The sequence below is a fragment of the Fragaria vesca genome, linkage group LG6, assembly GCF_000184155.1.
Source record: "Fragaria vesca subsp. vesca linkage group LG6, FraVesHawaii_1.0, whole genome shotgun sequence".
NCBI lineage: Eukaryota > Viridiplantae > Streptophyta > Magnoliopsida > Rosales > Rosaceae > Fragaria > Fragaria vesca.
In genome coordinates, this window is record NC_020496.1 from 19,816,267 (window position 1) to 19,836,426 (window position 20,160).

The 20,160-nt window shown below is 37.5% G+C and overlaps 2 protein-coding genes and 1 non-coding gene across 6 annotated transcripts; 2 read left to right on the plus strand and 1 right to left on the minus strand.

Moving 5' to 3' along the window:
• Positions 1 to 1,403: 1,403 nt before the first annotated feature.
• Positions 1,404 to 3,214, minus strand: LOC101314967. 4 transcript variants are annotated; one of them, XR_184968.1, is made up of 4 exons: positions 2,932 to 3,214; positions 2,491 to 2,614; positions 1,880 to 2,032; positions 1,404 to 1,646 (listed from the first exon to the last, which is right to left on the minus strand). It is a non-coding gene; the product is annotated as an uncharacterized LOC101314967 (transcript). The 4 variants fall into 4 exon arrangements; XR_184967.1 differs by having other exon boundaries at positions 1,880 to 2,036; positions 2,932 to 3,188; XR_184966.1 differs by having other exon boundaries at positions 2,491 to 3,064.
• Positions 3,215 to 7,731: 4,517 nt separating this feature from the next.
• Positions 7,732 to 9,117, plus strand: LOC101295259. The gene is made up of 2 exons (XM_004305517.1): positions 7,732 to 7,741; positions 8,741 to 9,117. Exons 1-2 carry the CDS (start codon positions 7,732 to 7,734, stop codon positions 9,115 to 9,117), a joined length of 387 nt encoding a protein of 128 aa, XP_004305565.1.
• Positions 9,118 to 12,917: 3,800 nt separating this feature from the next.
• Positions 12,918 to 13,454, plus strand: LOC101295551. Its single transcript, XM_004305518.1, has one exon. The coding sequence runs from the start codon at positions 12,918 to 12,920 to the stop codon at positions 13,452 to 13,454; it is 537 nt and encodes a 178-aa protein (XP_004305566.1).
• Positions 13,455 to 20,160: the final 6,706 nt, after the last annotated feature.

Below are 20,160 nucleotides of genomic sequence, written 5' to 3' on the forward strand. Positions count from 1 at the left end.
GCCACGAATTGATCAAACACAATTCGAAAAAAGGCCTCGGATTGATCAAACACAACCCGGACAAGGAAACAAAAGTGATCAAACACACTCTTGACCCGCAAATAAAATTCCGGGATTTTTGGTACCTGCAAATACATCGACCCAAGCATAGAATGGAATAGAAGAAAGGGAGAAAGCACTTTATCTACCCGAGGTTATTGAATTTGGAAGAGTTTTAGGGTTGTAAAATAAACATACCGTAAACACTTGGATGTTTGATTGGATGAAAAGAAAGCAGCGGAGTGGACGGCCGGGAAGCGACGGCGGCAGCGGCCGAGGCAGGGCCGAGAACCTCCGGTTTTGGTTTTTAGGGTTTGGAAAAAAAAATGGTGGGCTATTAGTTCTAGGGTTAGAACAAAGTGCATGATAACGTGATGAAGTATAAAGTGTAAAGAAAGAGAGATAGCGAGAGAATCATCATCTTATTCATTGATATGAGCCCTTTATATAAGGAATTACACAATACCAATATGGTAAGGATATGAATACATAGATCTAGTCTAACTACATATCTTATTGGCATAAGGCCAAGGCTCACATAAAGAATATCTACAAAGATACAGAATATCCTAGAACAATAAAGACAGTTTTTAACAATTAAGGATAATTTTTTTTATGCATGTCATGCGTCATGCATGGTTTAATTTACTAAACTAACCCTACATTAATTAAATATGCTTTTAGAAGATAAAAGTATCTCCTTTTGAGATTTTTCAGTAAATGGATACAGCAGCAGGTTTTCAATAACTTAGTGTAGTAACAGTAAATTCCAGTATTAGTAGTAGCAGGGGTTAACATTCCAGTAGAAGTAGTAGCAGGGGTTAACATTTATTGTCTTAGTCTTTAAGTAGTAACTTAGTGTAGTAGCAGTTAATTCCAGTATAAATAGTAACATGGGTTAACATTCCAGCAGAAGTAGTAGCAGGGGTTAACATCCCAGTGGAAGTAGTAGCAGAGTTAAGCTTCACTGTCTTAGTCTTCAAGCAGTAACTTAGTCTTCAAGCAGTTAATTCTAGTAGAAGTAGTAGCAGAGATTAACATTCCAGTAGAAGTAGTAGCAGAGGTTAGCATAAAAAATCAGAAACTTAAATGCTTCCAAAAACCAAAAACTTAAACACCAAAAATTAAAAATCTAAACACACCAAATGTAGTAGCAACATTTTCAACATCCCAAAATAGCATAACACTGCATTCCTTAAAAAAAAAAAAAAAAAAAAAAAACAAGTGCATAACACTAGCACCCTTCTCAGTAGCACCTTCTTCGGCTTGTGCAGTAGCATCCTCTTTGGCTTGTGCACTAGCACCCTTCTCAGCCACCACAGTAGCATACTAGCTCTTTGGCTTGGATACGAGCACCCTTCTCAGCTTCTACATTAGCACCATACTTCAAGTTCTTCCTTTTTTCTTCTTTACCACCTCTTCTTTTCTTTCTTTCTTCTTAGTCACCACAGTAGCTCCCTCTTTAGCACACCCTTCTCAGCTTCTGCATTAGCACCATTGTTCAAGTTCTTCCTCTTTTCTTTTTGCTTTACCACCTCATCCTATGCAGTAGCACCATTCTTCAGTGGAAGGTTCTTAAAGTCATCGTCACCAACTACATTATCAACCTGCAATGTAATGTTTTTCCAATTAATATAAAAGAAAGAATCTCACAAACAATAGCAGAACTCGAGAACTTATTTTGAACAAATAGCAGCTAGTTTATTTTATAGTAGAAGCAGTAGAAGCAGTAGAAGCTATATTAGTTCTGAGTAGTGGTAGCTTAATGTGAAAAGAATTTGGTAGTAGCATAATCCATTAAGAAGTAAAATTCAATAATAAGTTGCGTGAGCATTCTTACCCTATCTCTTAATGTCATTTTTACAATCCCTTCTTTCTCTGCCACATGCTTTTCCTTTTCAGCCACATGCTTTTGCTTCTTTGCTCTGTTTGTTTTTTTCCTACGTCTTGCTCCACTGCAGTAGCACGGCTTGATGATGCTTCTTTCTCAATCCTATCTTTTGCGCATGTTACAGTAGCACGAAACACCAAATTAAACAACTCATGTTACAATAGCAGGTAAAATTTAAAGTGTAAAATTCAATTTGTTATGTTATATTTGTCCTTGTAATAAAATACACATACACAATGCCTAATCTAATGCCTAAGGCCCTGGACACAGTAGCATGAAACTCAAACACATCAAAGAACTCATGATACAATATCAAAATTCAATGAAAGTGTAAACTTCAATTTCAAAATGGCAACTATATTTTTAGGTGTAGTAGCAACTATATTTGTTACTTCAACAGTAGCATATGAGCATGATCGAGTTGGAAAAGATTTGAAACAGTAGCAGCTATATAAGTCTATGCAGTAAGAAACTGCTACTGCCTTAAATTCATATTACACAAAACATAGACAAATAGCTACTACAAAAATTAATCAAATTTCTAAATAAAAGAGAATTACCTCAATATCTTTGGCCAACTCAATCTGTTTCTTTTTTGCTCCTTAGTATCCTTCCAAACCCCCGGTTCCTCCATTAATATTTAGGTTAAAATCTTGAAATGAAACTGCTACTGCTCCAAAAGCACTGTAAAATATGAATTTCAGGTTGTTTTAAGCTCAGTGCTACTGCTCGATCATGAAATCGAAAACGAAATCGTGATTTCAAATTCAAATAACCCCAAATTTAAACGAAATGCATAAACATAAATCCAATCTAGATATTTTGGGCGGAACCTAAGGAGTTCTACCCATTTTCACTTAGTGCTACTGGAATTCCATGAAACCGAGTTCAAATTCAGAAAAATCGCTTATTCATTTCTGATTGCTACTATAAAATCGTGAAGCTAAAACTAAATCTCAGACTAAAAAGAAAGCAGAAGCCATAGAAGATTGAACAAGTACCTAAATCGTGAGAGAGAATCGGTGTGGATTCTGCTACTGTTTGATTTCGTCGGAAATCTTCATCGTCGACCATCAGAAGTTGTCGTCGATCGACAAGCGTCGAGAATCAGTCATGCTTTAGGTGTCGGTTGTCTTTGAGAGTTGCGGTGCTGGCCATCGTTGAGCGTTGAGGTGACGACGCCGACTCTTCTTTTTGCAGTTGGAGAGAGAGAGAGAGAGAGAGAGAGAGAGACAGACAGACAGACAGACAGACAGACAGATAGACAGACAGACAGACAGAGAGAGAGACAGATAGAGAGAGAGACAGAGAGAGGAAATATGAATGATCGGAGAAAGAGAAAGAAGATATTTGTGGTTATGATATTTTTGGTTGAGATAGTGGCAGTTTTGTAGATATTTTAGAAAAGATTGGTTTTTTGTGTATTTTGCGTAAAAATTGCTGACAGGGCATATTATTATGCACTGTGGGTCTGGGCTTATGTCCTTATTTGTTTAAATATGTTGAAAGGTGGTTTTTCTGTTTTATGCAACTGTTTAGGGTAGTAGGATGTTATTTTCTAATATGTATTTGTGGTCTGAACACCCATGACACTATTTTTAGTGGATAATGAGATATAGCGTGGTAGAGTAGTCTCATAAGTGTTTAGATTACAACGACTAAATATTTTAAATATAAAATATAATTATGTTTTGAACAAAACATTAATTCATCCTCATATAATGGATGAAGATTCGGGCCTAATACCCATGAAACCCAAAAACACATGTTTTTTCTTTTATATTTATAAATAAAAAGTATAAAAATGTCAATTTGAATGTTATATTTAACGGAAAAGTTAACGGATGTACCAGACCGTCAAAAGAAGCATAACGTGAGGTATCAAAGTGTCATCTTCTTTATTCAAAAAAAAAAATGTCATTTCTAAACAATAGGTACCAAACTGTCCAATTGATCATGTCTCTTATACTGTAAGAGGAATTTAACCTAAATAATACTTAATATATATGTAAGGGAGTGGGTCAAATAAGGACCACTAAGTTGAGTACTAGTTGATGACTTCTTTGTTTCACCCCGTTTTCGATCACATATTCACATCTCGACCATCTAGTTTGTAGATATATATGAGTAGATCATCTCTACAAATTTTCATCCAAATTAAAAATCGTTAAGACATTCTTAAATCTGATTTACTGATTATAAACTTGAATGGCTCATGTTTAACAGATTTGAATCGTTCACTAATTTGATTTAGTTTGATTCCTTAATGATCAAAATTGATAGAAATTGATATAAGTGATCCATTTATATAGATCTAACAATTAAACGGTTGAGATGAAAAAATATAATTAAAAAATAAATATAATAAACCATTAATAAAAAAATTCTCAACTAATCAACTAAATGTTTCTGCCCCTCCCATATATGTCCCTCTCGTTGGGTATGCAGCATACATCTCATTACCATAACAAAGAAAAAGGTAAGATCATGAATTGGCTACTAGATGAAACGACGTATCATAACAAAGTAAAGTTTGATCACGCAACTCTTGTGACTCACAATATCTCCCACTAAAATGACTAAACAAGTGAGTGACGTTACATTTCCAAATGTCAACGTGGCTAAAACTTGTTGATCCTTTGGATTTCTTCCATTAATAGACCAGAAAGATTTGTTAATTAAGGTCATGTCAATATTTGTTTAAATTATATGATGAAGTCAAATGCGATTATGAATTAATTAAATTTCAATTGTAAACAAATTGATATACTCTTATTTTGAAGGTTTCCTTTTCCTATTTGTGAACACAAATTTGCCATCCTAATTGACAACTTAACGTTTGGTCGTCCGGTTTTTTTTTTTCTTCCTCATGAAAACATTACAATTAAATGGAACAAATACCCGAACAGGCAAATGAATCACTTGTCCAATGGTAGATGGATGCCTCGTTGGAGTAGTGGAAGTTGTTTGGTGGCTGTGTTGTCTAGATTGCGTAGAGGTACTGTCAGGGAGGAGCATACTGGTCTAGAGTTTATTGATAGGAGCACAAAGTGTTATGTTTATAATGTATTTTCTATAGCTGTGATATTCTCGTAATAATACCAATTCTAACATGTTTTGTGAGCTTGAAGGCAAAAGAGACAGTTTTACACAAAAGAAGACTAAAACGCATGAATTGAGAGAAATCATAATCAAATGAGGAATCTTGGTGCAGCAAAGAGTCTCATTAAGTTGTAAAATCAAAGGATAAGTCGTTTAGGAAACTTTCCTGTTTTGAAATGAAAAGGGAAAGTTGCCTATTTCATTTTAAGAAATTTTCTTATTTTGATTTCAAAACTTCTTTCCTATTTTGACTTTCTTACACTGTTTAAGAAACTTTCTTTCTTTTTGAGACAGGGAAACCACGTGAAGTTAGGAAACTTAATCCAACTTAGAATAGGAATTCTTTGGATGTGTATAAAAGAAGAAGGACGTCAAATCCTTAGGGATTCTACTGTAATCAAGGGATGTATGTGTGCTAATATAAATCAAAAATTAAGGGAGATCTTTCCTTTAATTTCATCATTTAAATTCTGATCATCCCTACCTTATTTATCTGATTTTACTTCTCTTACAGGAACCCTAATTGTGCATCAATAAAGGAAGGGAAGTCAAGATTTTTGTCAAGGACTTGATTGGTGGTAGATTAAAGAAGGATCTTCATTGGTATGATTTCTTTTGGAGAACAAGAAACGTACATGGTCCTTATTCAAGCCTCATACGAAGAATTATTGAATCTTAAATCGAGATTTTGAGCAATAATTCATCACCGTTGGATTAGAAGTTGATCAAGGACTGGGAGAAGAGCTAGGGTTCGACAAACCAGTATAAAAAGGAGGAGAGACTAACGTTTTCAAGATCACTTCACACACACCAAACTTCTGCCCTAATTTCGTAGTAGCCTTCTCACCATTGTTCTCACTCTAATACAACAATACCTACATCCATTGAAGCCTACATTGCCTTGGTGTTCTTTAGAGCATCTTCGGAGAATTAAAAGTGTAAACGATGTCTCAATCGCTTTCTTCTTGTTTTGCAGTATTTTCTCTTGTTAGATTTTTAGAACTTCTGTGTTTTGGATTAAGATTGATGTTGAGAACATGGTTATATTGATAATTTTCAGATCTATAAAGTTTTGTTTTCTAGATTGTTTATGACATTTGCATAACTTATTTTCGTGTCCTTCTTAGGGTTGAAAACTTGTAATCCGGTTTATTTAATTTACTAACTTCTGCATGGTTAGTAGTGGGCCATTGATCTGTGTTAGGCCACTAAGGTAAACATAGATTGAATACGTGGTGAAAGCTTTAATTCATGGGAATGGGTTGGGCTTGGATTATAAGTTGCATGTGGATTTATTTAGTCGCTGAGATAAATTTATCTACATGTTTGATCGAATTCTTCTTTGATCTTAATGATTCATGTTGTATGTTGTATGGTTGCGCTGAGTATTAACGTGACATATTGCATGGAATTTTCTATAATTGGAGCTGATCGAAGCATAGGATACTTGAAAAGAATATCATAGGTTACTCGACCGTTGAGGCGTGTAATTATGAATTCGTTTCACCGTTCTTGACTGGCATGGTTTTAAGTTGTGTAGATTGAAACAATCTATTTACATGATTTTATGTGTTTGTGTGTGTTTGAAGTCGATCACTTGTAATATGTGTATAATTGTAAATGAATAGTTGTAAATACTTATAGCTAATGACTCATTAGTGTAACTGTGATTGCAAGAGCACCTTGTAAGTCCCCGGATTGATCGAACCTTATTTGCCAATACTACATTTTGATAAAAAAAGGGTTTTTAAATTGAGCGCCTGATAACGAGCACGTCATTGATCGTCCCAAGAGTGAAGTATAGGCAGTGGGAGGTTGAGGCGCTAGGTGGTGACGGGGTGGCAGCAGCGAGTGCCGGATTTGAAAGACCAAGATCAGATTTGAACCGTGCTTTGGTTGATTAGTTTTAAAACCATCACCAAACACCTCTCCGATGTATTAGAGTTGTTTCCATCGGTGACAAGATCGATATTTGGCGGTTGCTGGAGGTGGCCGATATGCCATTAATGGTGGGACAACAATAACTTTGCATATGTGGATGACGATGGAGGAGACGCTTGCAACTTTGATTATAGGCTTGGGCATGGTATTTTTTAAGGCATGAGACTCGGTTTGGGTCTTTTGGGTCGGTATATGCACATTGTATGTCTTATCTGTTCAAGGGAAGAGACACGTCTTTTACTTGTTCAAATGGTCACAACTTCCTTGTGGTAGGATGAAACTAAGCTGCATTATTGGACATTAGGGTATGTAATCATGTTACATATCTACTGGTCCTTCCATTATGACACCGCCATGACAAAAGCAAATAGAGTCGTCATTAGAGCAACACTCTTTACTAGTTTGTGCTTGTTATAATACATATACTTTGTTAAGATTCTCGATATTATCCCCGAACATCTTCTAGATGCTTTTTGTAACTAGGAGGTTTTAGCTCCATGTCACCCCTTGTATTTGACAGTCTCATTAATGAAGGCTTGTGGTCAGCCGCACAGCTGTGACAAAGAAAATAGAGTCGTCATTAGAGAAACACTATTTGCTAATTTGTGCTTGTTAGAATACATGTATGTACTTTGTAGAGATTCTCGATATTATCACCCGACGTCTTCTAGATGCTTACTAGGAGGTTTTAGGCTCTATGTCACCCCTTGTATTTGACAATCTCATTAATAAAGGTTTGAGGGCCAGTCGTACCGACGATGGCTTCAGGTCAGCCACACCTGCCCTTTATTCAAAAAAGAAAAAGTGATTTTAGTTTGTTTTAGAACATATTTTTTTGTTAACAGAGATAACTTCATAATAAAGACGAAGATTACATCGGATCCATAAACATGAGCAATCAGATTATTCTCGACAAGACGTACAACTCGGTTCACTGGATTTCACACACGCAAATGCTGAAAGTAATGTTTACCAAACCTGAAACTTTCTTTATTTCACACTCGAGTTTTTTCACAACACAACGATAGAATATTAAGGAAATTTTGCAATGTGTTAATGTGTAACACTCATACAATTATCGTAAAGTTGTCAAGTGTGTCTCAAAAATAGTAATATTTGTCCTCAATGTAGTATCATGAATTTTAACGTGTACGTTAAATATTTACTGCTTGAGTACACAAGTGGAAAAATATGTTTATGATTGATTATTTATTTGTCATTGAGCCGTGGTGTTATGTTGGTAAGAGCATCTGAACCCCTTCCTCACAATCATGTCAAAATGCATGATTATTGGTATTTTTATAAAGAGAGTGAATGCAACGGTTAGAAAAGGAAGAGAATATCAATGACTGGTTCCACAACCCACCATCACAAAATCACACAGAGCAGCAAAATTTGTCTGCCTCTGTGATGGCCATCAAATGGCGAGACCCATGCACGTGGGCTCCTGCCAACTGTCTGTTTTTTAAATATTTGCCAACTGCCTTTTTTTTATAAAAAAATTCCCGTTAATATATATTTTATTTTTGTTTTTCCCTTTTTCTTCATGTAATTTTTTGTTTAACATACATTAAATTTTGTATAAATCTAATTTTGTTATTTTTGTTTAAAGCTCAAACATTATATTTCAAGGATTTGAACAAGAAATTTGACAAGAAAGATTGTCATACATCTGGCAATACCACGTGTGGTGATTGATTGATTATCATATATGAAATCTAAAAAATAAAATATTAAATCGATGAATAGTGATTGTTAAATTGATAGAGCTGCCTGTTGCTCCTGCTAATAGTGTTAATGGCCCCTCTGTTGCTCTTGCTTCAAAAGTTGTTGAAATCATCCGTTGGATCCCTCCTGCTCCAAATTGGGTGAAGCTCAACTTTGATGGGTCTGTCCTCTCCACCTCTGGTGCTGCTGGCTTTGTTATTAGAGACTCTTTTGGGGTTCCCTTAGTTGCTGGTGCACGTAGACTCCATACTTCCAGTGTTCCAATTACTGAGTGTTGTGCTCTTAAAGATGGTCTCGTTGCTGCCAAAAGGTTCGACTTCAAGTCTATTGTGGTTGAAGAAGATTCTCTCTTAACGATCAATTGCGTTACGAATGTTTGTGAAGTCCCTTGGCGTCTCAAATCTGATGTTAATTAGAGATGTCATTCATGTTGCTAGTGAGTTTGATAATATCAGCTTTGGTCATGCATTTCAAGAAGCCAATTTCTTGGCTGATGCTCTTGCAAATCTCGAGCACAATTTCCATTCTCTGAAGATTTAGCTGGGTGCGCTTCCTCCTCAGGCTACACAAGCATTATATTTAGATACTGTTAATATTGATTGCCCTAGAGGCGCCTTGTTGTAATTTTCTTTTTCTTCTAAAAAAAAAAAATGACAAAGCTGCACCGCTGCATAAAAACAAACCCAGAAAAACAATTTACAATGAATAGTAACTTATGGAAGCAATAATAAATAGTAACTTATGGAAGCAATTGAATCGATCGTTTTATAGAGTTGAATGGGTGCATATACTTGAAGTAACAGTTATAACATAATGAAGTTTTGGAACGAGTGTTTGATTCTCCGGTGGGTGTGCCAAAAGAAAATGCCAATATACACATCAAAATTTGCATAGGCATCCAAAAGTTTTCATCAAAAATAAGAAGCCGAATCTTGATTAAAATAGCAAAATCGAGACGGTAAAAAGGTTCAAAGAAGAATCGTAGAGGCGAGAGGTTGGTGGAACAGTGCAAAGCCTCGACACGGCAAGGCCAAGGCAGGTCACATCAGGAGATGGCATTAACATGAGGCTTTGTCTACTACTCTAATCTCCATCACAATTCACAAAGACCCAAACATCTCAAAATCAACACGTCAGATTCAGAGTTTCAGACTTGATGAGTCGGTTTAGAGTTTAGCCAAAACACAAGAAAAATAAAATAAAAATCAAGAAGAAGGAAGAAGAAGGCCGACGACTGTGTCTGTGTGCCGAGTACGTACGCCAAATTCAACTCAAAACGCCTTTGTTTCTATCATTTCTTTATTTCTAATTACACACACTGCCGTATGGCAAATGCTAACGAGCAACATGTGTGGTGTTTTGGTAGGAGAATGGATTGCACTCGAGGGGGGAACCCTTTTCTTAGATTTATTTCTTTAACTAGATCAATCATTTCATGATTGCACTTCCCCCATAAGGAGATGTTTAGGGATATTCATATCAAATCTTGAGCTAGGATTGGTCAACACTGAAAAATATGATGGACAATGGGAAATAGAATTGAAAATACTAGAGTACCATATTCACAAGCATGAACTCTTCTACTGTTTTGTTTTCTCAAATTTTGTGTCAATTTTTTATGAAAAGGGAAAAGATTGTTTTTTTCTTTGCCCTCAAACACATAATCGTTTAGTACGCTCATATTAGTGTTCCTAATTACACTAATTACCTCTCTCTTCCCTTTTTCCATGTCGCAATTCCGCTGCTAGTCCTCCTTGAGTTTGATCAGGGGTGCATCTCTCACTTACCTTGCTCTCCTCAAGTAAATGCTATTTTTTTTTAGAACAAAGTAAGTGAATCTTTTGCCTAGTATCATTTGCTTTAATGACATTAATCTCTCATTTATAAATGGGAGATCGTGAGTTTGACTCACGATAGGCTCGTTGTAATATTTCAGTTGTTTGTTTGATTAAAAAAAAAAATAAATGAATCTTTTGGATTACCACAATTGAGTGTATTGACCAAAGAACATCCAAGCTATTTCAGAAAACTGAAATTTGCACTTATATTTTTTTTTTAATCTACACTCCTTTCTTTTTTTAGTTAAAACATTTATAAATAAACAAAACACATGTTACTCTGAAACAAAACTTAACTTACTAAAATAGGAAATAAAGAGTGTGAGTTGTAAAATGAAGAATGCAAATTTCGATTCCCTATTTTATGGTGTGTCAAGTTCGTACACAGTCAATGTTGTTATCGCGTCACAAGTAGATTCTAATCATAAGATACAAACTCAAACTCAACCTATTTGTTACCGTGTCGAAAATTTAAACCTAAACCATTTAATAAATAAGTTATATTTTGTTAGACACTGTAACTCAATTGTAAATTGGTCAAGAGAGATATGAGATAGCTACATTCACATTAGAGAAAGAAGTGGGAGCTTCTCACTTAAAGTCCACAACTTTCTCATCTTGTAGCAACTTTTCTTCTTTGATCTTCCTACCCATGTGGTGATTCCTAATTTTTAGTCGTAATTTGTCACCCTAAGTGGTGATCTTTTCGTCGTTTGCTTCTGATTTTGGTCATATTGTATATCGAATTTGTTTTCATATCTTGGATTTGAAACTGTAAGATATTACTCTCAAGATATGTTTTTAAGATGATTTACATGCTTTGATCTTCCTTTGTTTCTCAAGATCTTCAAACCACGAACATAGCTCTTTCTTCTTCTCTACCTTGCCATGCCATGGAGGATTTCATACTCTTTTGCAAGTTGCAACCAGGGTTACAGATTTTTACTCTCTTGGTTGAGTATTTTTTTTTTTTGTTGTGGTTACTTTATGTGAGATCTTCTCGTAATCAATCAACTGGATAATGTATGGTGGCTCCAGCCGTATTCTCACCTCTGTAGGCAACTCGTGGTTCTCTATCCACACTCGCAACTTCTGTCAGAGCTTCGACAACAGGTCTTTCCTAGCGGTTACAAGAAAAAACTTTTGTTTAGGGTTTGAATCTTTTGGGTAGCTTGAGCTTTTTATGTTTTAGGCTATATTTAGTGTAGCTTTTGTCTTACTCTTATCTTGATTATTAAGATTTTGACTGTGAGTAACTTGTTTTTGTGTCTGTTCATAGCTTTGTTTGGGCATGTATTGTGTTTTAATTTTATTTTTTTTATAAAAACCTTTTAGTATATATAGATATGTTTTATGACAAAAAAAATTGTAAATGGGTGGTGTAGGGTTCATGTATGGTCAATGTTGTTACTTTAACTCTATTGTATCTGTTGGTGTGGGAATGAGACTAATGAAATCACTACCACAAAAAGTAATGTTTGTCCTAGTGTCCTTGGATTGCCTAAAATCATATAACAATTTACTACTATAACTATTAACATCATGACTCACTTGTATGTTGTATGACCCTCTCTAACCAAGTGCCTCTTTAGCAAAAGACAAAGACAAAGACAAAACCAATATTAATTTATAAACCCTACCGTTTTATAAAACCCCCAAAACTCCCTAATTATAATAATATCCTTCTCCCCTCACATTGTTTTGATTCTTCTCTTCTTCTCTGAGCTGCCTCAGGTTTGTTTGTCACTGTCATTTCAAAATAAATACACCTCTCCATTCGTTACACACCTTTCTTCCTTCTTCAGAATCCGTCTCTCTCTAGAATCCCATCATTATCTTAACTAATTCCAAAACCCAGTTTTGTAGGATCCTAAACAAAGCAAACAACTCCTCCTTCTCTTCCTTATTCCCCCCCTGAAATCAAATTAAGCAAACCAATCTTGCACCCCCGCAAGTCGCTGAGCTCCATCCATTTTCACCTATACAGCTCCTTCCTTACCTGCCACTCCAGCTCGGCACAATCACATACACACTACCCCTTAGCCCCTTCTTCTTTTCTTTTTCTTCCTTCCATGGAGGAGGCCCCGATTTCAATCTCTCCTCCTACTCCGTGACCCTCTTCCCTGCTGAAGGGTCTCTGGCGATCCCTGAGCAAGGAATTGAAATCCGGTCCTCCTCCTTTGCCTTGTTCAGGATCCAGACCCGGCAAAAAACCCAAGACTTAGCTTTTCCTCATTCTTCTTTTTCTTTAATATTCTGATTCTGATTTACGAGTTTATGGAATATTCAATAATCTCCGGCGGTTTTCCAATCCAATCTTGAAAACCCAGATAGGAATTTGCCCATTTTCCGTCGAAAACAGCCCCGCTCAGGCACCCATGTCGTCATCTTCCCGGCACCTCTTCCTCCGGCAAGGCTCCTGGAGCCGCCGGCGTCCTCTGCTCAAGACCCACGTCTCCAACTGCAAGGACCGGTTGGCCGAAGTGGCCGGCGGGACCGCCGCCGAGTGCGCCGCCGTGTGCTGCTGCTGCCCTTGCGGGCTGGTCAATCTCCTCGTGCTCGTAATCTACAAGGTTCCAGCGGGGCTCTGCCGCCGCGTGCTGAGAAAGAAGCGACGGCAGAGACTCATCAAGAAAGGGCTGCTCCAGCCGAGCCACCTGCATTGCACGTGCGGCTGCGACGGCCGGGAGCTGCAGTTCCACCCGGTCGGGTTCGAGTCGCTGTCGTCGGAGTTCAAGAAGTATATGATGGAGGACGACGAGTCGTCTGACCAGGATGTGATTCAGCTCGAGAAGGAGATGTGGGATCGGTTTTACGGCACCGGGTTTTGGAGAAGCCCAACTCAGAGAGAAAATCCCTCCATGTCCAACTCCTCCTCCGACTCCTCCGACTCCAAGGTCGTCACCGGTACATAATTACCCCCAAATTGTTACCTATTCCCAAGTTAAAAAGCTATTTTTCGATTGGTTTCCTATGGTCACCTGGAATCAGAATGTTCTACATCAGTGGTGTTTACTATGTTTTGTTTTTTTGGGTTCGTTTTGGTTTTTGCCAAAAAGGGTCTCTTGTTCTGGAATCAGTGTATATAGGAGGGAGCTAAGGAAATGGTTTTCGGGTTGAATTAGGAATTGGTCATCAAAATTGTTGATAGAGGTTGATTGACTTTGGGGCTATGAGAGTGTTGAAGGTTTCAAAGATTATACTGAAATGGGATTCTTTTGCCGACCTCTTCTTCTTCTTGCTTTCATTCTGAACCTTTTATTTTCTGAACTGTGTTCTTGTTCATGGTGATGATGATGATGCTCAGATGCCAAGTGACTATGGGAAATCAGTTTAGGAAAATATTGTTTATGTGGGAAAGGTGATTCATGTGAGGGAGAAGTGTGTAGGCGCTGAATAATGGCGAGTGATAATATATTGAATTGGTTCGTATTGGATTTTCAATCATTGGAATTAGATTTGAGATTCAAGATGGTATTGACCACTAATATATGGACATAATCTATTGGAACTGAGTTTTAGTTTGGTTTTTTTTACCTAAAGTGAATCTGTGTGTTTGGAGATTGACAAAAGGGCCGATCATTCTAGAAAGTATAAATCGGTTAGAGCAATTGTATGTTTATGAATAGAATTTAGCTAAACCGAAGGAAAAAAATGGCAAACCATGTCAATGTTTATAGAGGTAAAGATAGATATTTAGTCATGCAGCATCTTAGATTTAGTCAATGTGAGCATCGGATTTGACAAGCTTAACATCAATTGGAAAGCTTCATATATTGCCCGTGAAGTGAAGTGAAGTATGTGTGGCCTTTGAGCTCACACATGTTCTGATATTATGATGAATAATTAGGCATCCAATCTTAATCTAATTGGCAATAAGCCAAGATGTTCAAGTCCTCGTAAACTTTAACAACACTACGATCCACATCCACACTTGATATGACTCCTAAATAGTCTTTGAGCTAGCTTCATGAAATCCTTTGACTAATACTTCGTATTTCACAAGGTTTTTTCTGATGGTCATATTTAGAGTATTGGATTTCAAGCTCGGATACAATAACGTTGCTCTTTGATAATATACATTCAGGTAATCTGAAATGTTTCATTTTGTAATTTTATTTTTTATATATAAAAAAAAAGTTTTTGTAAGAAAATCATTCACTCTAAGAAGTTCTAACTTTGGCATAAGAACATCTTACAGTCACTCTTGAATTTTACCCCATTTTAAAATGGCTTGCTCTTATTTATTTGCAGGCCAGTAATAATTTAACTTTCGGTCACCTTCGGCGTGATCGGTCAAAATTGTTAATTGTAAATTCTTGCAGGGAATCAACTTTCGGTCAAGCACTGACAATAGACCCGTGAAAACATTTTACCCTTTTCAGTTTGGAGCCAAATCATGGGCTCCAGTTTCTGAAGAACTGTCACACCATTTCTTTTACCTTGAGCGGAAATTTCGTGTCCCCAAATGAGCCATGCCAAAGAGGAGGACAGTGGGTTCATTATGACTATGACTCACTGTTCAGTCTCCATGTTCCCGACTCAGGTGGTTTCAAAATCTCCGATCTGAACTGGGAACCAGTGCAGTAATGCGAGCGTGTAGACTGTCACTGTTTCTGCACATTTGCCCTCCACTCCTGTTTTGTCACTGTCCTAAAAAAACAAGGGCAGGATCACCCCCCTCCCCTCCTCCGAGGTTTTATTTATACAGGCCTGTTTATTTATAACTTTCATGGAAATATGGTAAGAAAAACTGAGCGAAGAGGTCTGGTTGTTCTGCAGTTACTTGTTGTTTTCTTGGTCCATAGTAAATTCTAGAAGCTCTACTCTGGTACCAGTAAATTCTAGATGCAACGCCAGTTGGTGAGGGCATTGTGCATTAAGAACCGCTTTGTAGTTTCTATTCAAGGTATAGAGATGTCATTGTTCATGAGTGTCCAAGGTACACAAATTAAGGCTTATTTCATTTCAAATGCTCCATCGTTTTCTCTCTAAAATGTGGATGGCAAATTGGCAATGTGGCACGGCCGGCCCCTTGGAAACCATTGATCAAACCAAATTCATGTAGAGAGATCGTTGTTCTTACTAAACCAAGGGTTGGTCCGGATTGAATGACTCCATAAATAATCATACTATTGCAACAAGAATTGTCATTCATGTTACTACTTAATTCTCTCTAGGTCTATATCACGATAATAGTTATAATTATTTATCCCTTTAAGGTTAGCAATTGTGAGAGATAATATAGGCGTACAACAACAGTAAGAAAGGATTAAAAACCTAATTGGGTGATAATGATTGGAACTTAAGCAATGTTTTTCATTGGTAAACAAGAGTCAAAAGATCGAGGCACTTGAAGGATCGATGAAGGGTTGTGGGTGTAAAGGTAAGAATCAAATCTGGAATTGGTTTCTTTTGTTTGCTACGTGAGATTCCAGAATGATTTTTTTGAAACTAATGGACCAGAAAAAGCAGCCCTCAAGTTTTTCTTTCTTTCTCACTCAACCAGTCATCACTTTCGTGGTCCAATGAGGCACTAGATTTCGTATTTAAATGCAAACAGAATCTATCTCAAATTCTCAATCCCCGTCTAATCATTTGGCCTCCACCACCCAAATTTACAAGATCCACATTTTAATTCATATGTATTTAGTCGTTGAAAGAACTTCTAATTGGTAGGATCTCATCAGGAACATTGAAAGAACTTGAGCAAGGCTGCAGTTGCTGCGAAGATCATCCATACATGGCTCCGCTAACATAGCGTACTAACAATACATGGATTATGGATAATTGATACATGTGCATATGATCATATGAAAAATAACCCTCGTTGATATTGTGGAAAAAAATTTAAACATTTCTCTCAAAATGTTCTCTTTACTACTGTTGGTACTTCAACCCCGATTACCGGAAAATGTTATGTTGTCCTATTTGATACCTTAACACTTGATTTTGTCCTAGTTGTTCCATCACTAGCTTTTAATCTCTTGTTTGTTTATCAAATTATTTTACCTTTTTGCATTTTATATGTATTTTCACGTTCTATACGTCTTTCTGGGTGTAACAAGTCATTATGACTTGATGAATTCTTAGTTATGATGTTAGAACTTAAGACTAAAGAAAAACTTAATTTTTATATTTTGGTCAAAAAAACTTAAGCATTTTTTGGGCAAGTTAATCGAGTCAATAGAGTCGAGAGTACTACAGAACTTGTGTGGCTATGGCGTTGTTGTTTGATCATTTAAACTTCTGTTATCTCAAGTAGTTACGTACTGTTTATGTATAATTCCGAAGGCTATGTAGAATTACGGTGGAACATGAACATAAACAATAAACAACATGGGCAAGAGACAATGACATATAGTGGTTCACCATATCATCGGAGGACATGGCTACGTCTACTTAAGATTCTATTATCATGGCCAATAGGCCTTTGGTGTTACAAGAGCTCTCCAAGATGGAGTGAGTAGTGATTGAGATTCAACCCATTTCTACATATGGGAAACCTTCCTTTTATAGCTAAGGAAAGTTCCCTCATATTACATATTGCCAATGTGGGAAACTTGTGGAGCTTGGAGGAGGACCTTCCGGATGTGGTACCGATGATCTTTCACCATGGCAAGGTAGCCTAGATGTCGGTCTACCGGAAGTATGTCGGGGCGGGGCCCTTCATGGCCAGAAGACAGTCTACGAGGTCGTTGCTTACACTTGGCGGTATATCTACTATCAACATGTCCCCCCAAGTCCCGAGTTAGAGGACAATCTTACTTGGAGAGTTGTAAATAAATTGTATACCGCCAAGTGTAAGTGACGACCGAGTAATGACATACACCTCCTGTCCCCCCAACTCTCAAAGGAAGAAGGTTTTCTTACTCGGAATTATGTCCCCCTCTCCCCTTTTTTCTCATGATTTTCATCTCTCTTTTTGAAGGGAGTGACAAGATTCACTATGCCCCTCCAAGTCGTGCTCGGGTGTTGTTTTCCATTTTTGACACATAAGTGTTATCCTCAGTGTTGCTTTCTTTTTGTTAAACTACCGATGAATTTGGTACTCCGGCGGGTAGTGCTCAATGTGATTCTCGGGTCTTGGTTGTTGATATTCTTTACTTTGACGTATTCGTCTTGCTCTTTTTTACACATGGGTGTTACTCGGGTGTTGTCTTTTACTTGAAAATGTCCCTCCCCACCCCCGGCCTTAAAAATTATTTGGTCGGGCGAGGTGTTTTCATGTTTCCAATGGCAAGGTACCGTTGGTTCCCCTTCTACGGCCATCCGGGTGTTACGTTTGTCTATGGACAAAGGTAGCGAGCCCTTTCCATATCCTGTGTTTCTACTCAAGTGACAGGGTGTTAACGTCATCTGTGGTTTATCAAGCCACTTGCTCCGTTTTTAAATGGATGATATAAATTGCCCGACCCCAGCCTCTCGGAAAGGCTTATTCGGGACTTACATTTCTACGCAGTTGTTGAGCGCGGTGGAGTGCCTATCTTGGTTGATTACGAATTATGCTTATCACGGTGGAATGCCTATCTCGGTGGATTACGAATTATGCTTATCACGGTGGATTACGGTGGAGTGCCTCTCTCGGAGACACTTATCCGAGTATAATAATTTCAAGCAGTTGTTATATGCTTCCTCCCGATGACGTTTATCCGGCTGGCTTAATACTTTCTTGCAAACTAGCCGAGCCGAATCTTGGACTTGGAGCTCTTTATAACCCACGGTGTTTCCAATCTAATCATAAAGACTTAGATTCCCATAACCCAAGATGTTGTTGCTCCCGATGGTGTTTCTCAATCTAATCATGAAGACTTAGACTTTCATATCCTGATTGTGTTTCCAGTCCAATCATAAAGACTTGGAACTCCCTATGCAATGTTCGGGAGGCAAAATAAGATATCAACACATATAGTATGTACATTTTCCTCAAACAAATTTGAATAGTCAATAGTGATCATGGACTGCATGTTATATAGTCCGTATTAGTTACAACAATGCATGGTAAGCCAACGCTATCATGACTTAATTGTGGAACATAATCAACAATAATTTTTCAAATTGAAACGTGGAGCAGTAACACATAAATAATGCTATATATGTGCCTCATTGGTGTTATAGTAGTTGTATGCCATAACCTGCATGCATACTTCCCCAAACTCATATCAGATTGTGATAGTGTCTCGCTAGTGTTATACCAACATGTGTTCATATGCATGCATATTCTTTCATAAACTCATACTACATTGCCATAGCGTCCTATAACTTGCATGCAATACTGCCACAGATAAACACCAGTGGTGATGAATTACCAATCACGTACAAGGTTTCTGTATGCATAAACACATGATACATGGTACAATTAGTAGGCTAGCATTTGAGTTTGTATTGAAAGCATGATAGTATGACTAGCTTCAATCTTGCACATGATTATCACAATACGTAAGCGGTTTCACATATATCAACCCACAAGTATGCATTAGTGTTTGTACTCGTCTATTGAACAAAGGGGATACCACCCTGTGACTATCCCACCATGAATAAGCATATATAAGAGGGAATGATTATGCATTCATGCTTGTAGAGTTAGTGTATATGGAATGCTAGTGGAACATTCCATGACTGGGAACACGACTAACCATGCTTCACGCAAGGCTCCCTTTTCTATTTGCATAAACAAATGGTTGCATACTAGCATCAAAGAGGTGGTACTAAGTCAAAGCTAGTGGTACAATTATGTTCAGCAAACTATAAATCAAAGAAGCATGCACTGTCTAGCAACTATGTTTATCGACCATGAAGCATGCATTGCTCACAACTATGAACCTTTCATGTACTCTCGTAAGCATGCTTATAAGAATCCAAGCTGAGAAATATTATACTTGTGCTTAGCATGCTTTGAATTTTCATAATAACAGACAACAAAGAGAGTGACTTATCTTTGGAGAAAGCTGCTGAATGCGTGAACATATAGGAGGTATAGTAGTGTGGACACCTTCATGTTAGAATTCCTTAATAAATCATAGCTTTATGCAGTTCAAACCTAGGAAGCACGGACCGCCGAGATGGTCACGCTTCGCGCTTCCGAAGCGGAAGCGCCGTGGAAGTGCTAGGAAGCATCCAGAAGCGCGATTTCGGGAAAATGAGGTTTTTGAAGCGCGGCGGAAGCGTCCGATTCTGATATGGAAGCGCACGACTTCAATTCGGAAGCGCGGACGGGCACTGTGGGTCAGCGACGCGATGATCTTCTTTCAATCTCTTATGCAATTAATGATCAATCCCGTCCTCTCCTTGACGACCCCTTGATCGAGAAAGGAGAGACAAAACAAATATGAATCTGGAAGGAGATAGAGAGAGACGTACAAGGTGAGGGAGAACAGGAGAATCGGAGAACAAAGAGAAAAGAGATGCTGAAGAGAGAAACAGCCAGAATGAAGAAGATGGATGGCTTCCACTCTCTTGATTTGCACACCCACGTGCTATAGTTGCGTTTTTATTTTTTCAAAAAGAATGGTGTTTGGAACTTTTGGATGGAAAAAACATAGTTATTATGGGATTAATAGTTATCTTAATAGTAGATAAAGAGGCTAAACAATTAAATAATTAGGAGGTTGCAAATTGTTT

Excerpts from the sequence above, each read along its gene's own strand:
- LOC101295551 (XM_004305518.1), top strand. The coding sequence starts at position 12,918 with ATGTCGTCATCTTCCCGGCACCTCTTCCTCCGGCAAGGCTCCTGGAGC.